General features: G+C 45.9%; 1 protein-coding gene across 1 annotated transcript; it reads right to left on the bottom strand.

The window, feature by feature from the left end:
* Window positions 1–1,642: 1,642 nt before the first annotated feature.
* Window positions 1,643–2,437, bottom strand: LOC137385582 (uncharacterized). Its single transcript, XM_068072070.1, has one exon. It carries the CDS (start codon window positions 2,435–2,437, stop codon window positions 1,643–1,645), a length of 795 nt encoding a protein of 264 aa, XP_067928171.1.
* Window positions 2,438–2,993: the final 556 nt, after the last annotated feature.

Below are 2,993 nucleotides of genomic sequence, written 5' to 3'. Positions count from 1 at the left end.
GACATGTCATCCGTGATTGTTTTAGAATTTTCTGAAGTTTGTTGTGGAAGTTACTTCCTCATAGGTAATTTTTTTTTTGGGATACGCCAGTTGCCCAGACGAGTAAATACACCAGGCAGTGATCGTTTCTTAATCATCTTGTCTTTGGTTTGTACATCTTGTGTGGTATGATTGTTTGAGACCGGTTGATGTGTGTACATTCTGGGACCTAATCGTGTAGGGGCGCATGGAAGCCACTTGCTTGGGTTTGTCGGTAGAATTGTTTTAATGAAATTCGTATGAGATTCTTTATCCACTTCAAAAATCTGACGTTCTTGGGAATATTTTCTGCATCGTTGAGCCAGCTGATGGCAGTAAACATAGTCTCGGCTCATGCTAGTGTAGCTACAAGAACAATACAACTGGGTGTAGTGTTGCTTTATGTGTACTCTTAGTCTCCGCTTACTGGAAACCAGTCCACAAATCTGACATGTGACGCCGTCCGTCCCGATTGCGGCTTCTATTTTTGTAAGAGTTTCTGGTCGTAGCCACTTGAGTTTATTTGTCCCTTCCATAGTTACGTGTTCTCGGCACACGCGCAGTTTTCGAGCTTCCTTTTTATTCTGTCTCCGGGTTTCAGGTGCGTTTCTACCTAGGGACAGAACGTGACTATCTTTGCCAATTGTCGCCACTCTGCATATGGGGGTCTCCGGGTACTCTTGAACCGGGTGATTGATCGACTCGTTTTCTCCGATAGCGTTTTCCTTTGAGAGTTTGTCTATTGGTTGTAAAATAGGGAATTCTTCTTCTTCATCTGAGAAGTCATCACTCAGATCTAACCTTAGAGCCAGCTCGACCGGGTCCGGTCTGGTCTTTTCGTATGATCCGAGTTTATGCACCTCCTTGGACATCCCTGTTGCCTTTAAAACAGGACTGTTCCGACAGGACTCGATTGTAGGGAATGAAGTGACCGTTTCTCTGGATTTGTTTTCTACGCGCATTTCTTTCTTTGCTATGACACCCGGAGGGGTATTCGGGTTTCCCTACTGCCTTTAAAGCAGGTGGACCCTCTATCACGGCAAAATTGTTTGTCTCTGTAGGACTCTGCAATATTTTCCTGATTTCTTTATAAAAAACAACGTCCTGAGTTCTAGTAGCATGTTCAAAACCCAGGATCTCGGCCAAGCTCTGATTTTCTGGTTTGTTATCCACTCTGGTTTCCATCGTTGAATTATTTAATTCGAGCAGTAATCTTTCCAGGCTGTTTTCTCTCTGGTCTGATCGTCTATGCAATGTTCTGGCCTTTGATAGAATGGGAAGATCTCGTATTGTTGTTCTATTTAAACACGGCTTTTGTTTACATGAACTGTCGTCTGCTAGAGTTCTCGTATTCCATGAGTAATACGTTAGTTTCTGTTTGTATATTGGATAACTGCATGGTTTCTTTTTCACTGTTCGCTGATTGGCCAATATCTTTTCATCCTTAATTTCGGTATCCTTGGAACTTTTTTCAAATTTCTTTTTCTGTTTTGACCTTATATGACTACAGTAATAATCCTGAAATTTCTTTTAAGGTCTCCTGGCCCTCGGTGGGCTTTTGTCCCTTGTGTTCCTGTGGATGCTCCTGGATCTTTGGATTCCGGGCTTTTTTGTCGTTCTTCCTTCATTTTTGGATTTGTCTGTCTCTATTAGTCCTTCCTGACATGGCTTCTTTCTTCTCCTTCAATAGGGGCCTTTGGGGGCCACCCATGGTAACATCTTGTTTGGGTAATATGTCTTCTAGTTCTGTGAGGCTTCTTCTCGGCGTGTCCTGCTCTACCTCCATGGCTGGTGGAAGCTCCGGGTTTGTGTGTGGGTTCTTTGTCTTTCTTGTGGCGCCTTTCATGTTAGGGCGTAATGCAGGTTCCCTTAACCCAGGTGCTTTGCCCAGTTCCTCTTCGTCACCCCTGTATAGCTTTAAACGGCACTCGTTTTGAATGGAGGTCTGTCCACGGGCCTCTATCTCATAAGTGTGGTTTGGGAAGCTGTTTACCACCCGGTATGGTCCAACAAATTTGGCCCGTAGTTTGGGATGCTCCCCCTTTCTTCTTCTTTTATTTTCCAGCAAGACTAGGTCTCCCACCGTATATAGGGGTGGCTCATCTGAGTCTGTCTGACGAATGTTAAGCTGTTGCTCTCTGAGCAATTTGTGTGCCTCTGTCAGCCGTGCTTGGATGTTGATTGCATATTCATTTCGAGTTACAGGGGCGTCTGGAGGTGGTCCCCATTGTCGTTTGTCGGGGAGTTGAAGTTCTCTTCCAAACATCAGGAAGTTAGCTGTCTTATCCGTCACTACGTGTGGGGTGCCACTGAATGCCTGCATTAATTGTGGAAGAAGTGTGTCCCACTCATCACTTCCCTTCCGGAGTAGTAGAGCTAGTAGGGCGTCTCCCAACATCCTATTATTCCTCTCCACCATTCCGTTAGCTTGAGGATGGTAGGGGGTAGTATGTGTTTTCTTGATGCCCTACAGGGCACAGAGTTCGGTCATTAAAACAGACTCAAATTGGGCTCCCTGGTCGGTATGGATTGCCTCTGGGAGTCCCATGCAACAAAATACTCTTTCATCTAGTGTTTTGACTACTGTAAGAGCTGTTGCGTCTGGTATTGGAAGAGCATCCTGCCAACGGGTGAAGTGGTCAGTCAGGACCAATATCCACCTATTGCTCCTCTCTGTTTCTGGCAATGGGCCCACCAAGTCAACGGCCACTTTTTGCCATGGCCTCCCGGCATACATGCGTTGGCGGCTTTTTGAGGTCTTGGTTCCCCCAGACTTGGCAGACCTCACAGGACTATTGTCTGCCTGACCTGGGTGACCAGTCCTGGCTAATACCAGTGTAGCCTGATATGCTGTGTGGTTTTATGTATCCCAGGGTGAGCCATCTTGTGCGTGTTCCAGATTATAGCCATTCGGCTAGTTCTGGGGCACACCACACATCGTTTAGCTCGGCCCTGTACGATTGTCCGAATCACCA

This window comes from Watersipora subatra, chromosome 1, assembly GCF_963576615.1.
Source record: "Watersipora subatra chromosome 1, tzWatSuba1.1, whole genome shotgun sequence".
Classification (NCBI taxonomy): domain Eukaryota; kingdom Metazoa; phylum Bryozoa; class Gymnolaemata; order Cheilostomatida; family Watersiporidae; genus Watersipora; species Watersipora subatra.
Note: the sequence above shows the minus strand (reverse complement) of the source record. Positions and strands in the feature narration are given on the sequence as shown.

Coding starts and splice junctions, on each gene's coding strand:
- LOC137385582 (XM_068072070.1), bottom strand. CDS start 2,437: ATGGTGGAGAGGAATAATAGGATGTTGGGAGACGCCCTACTAGCTCTA.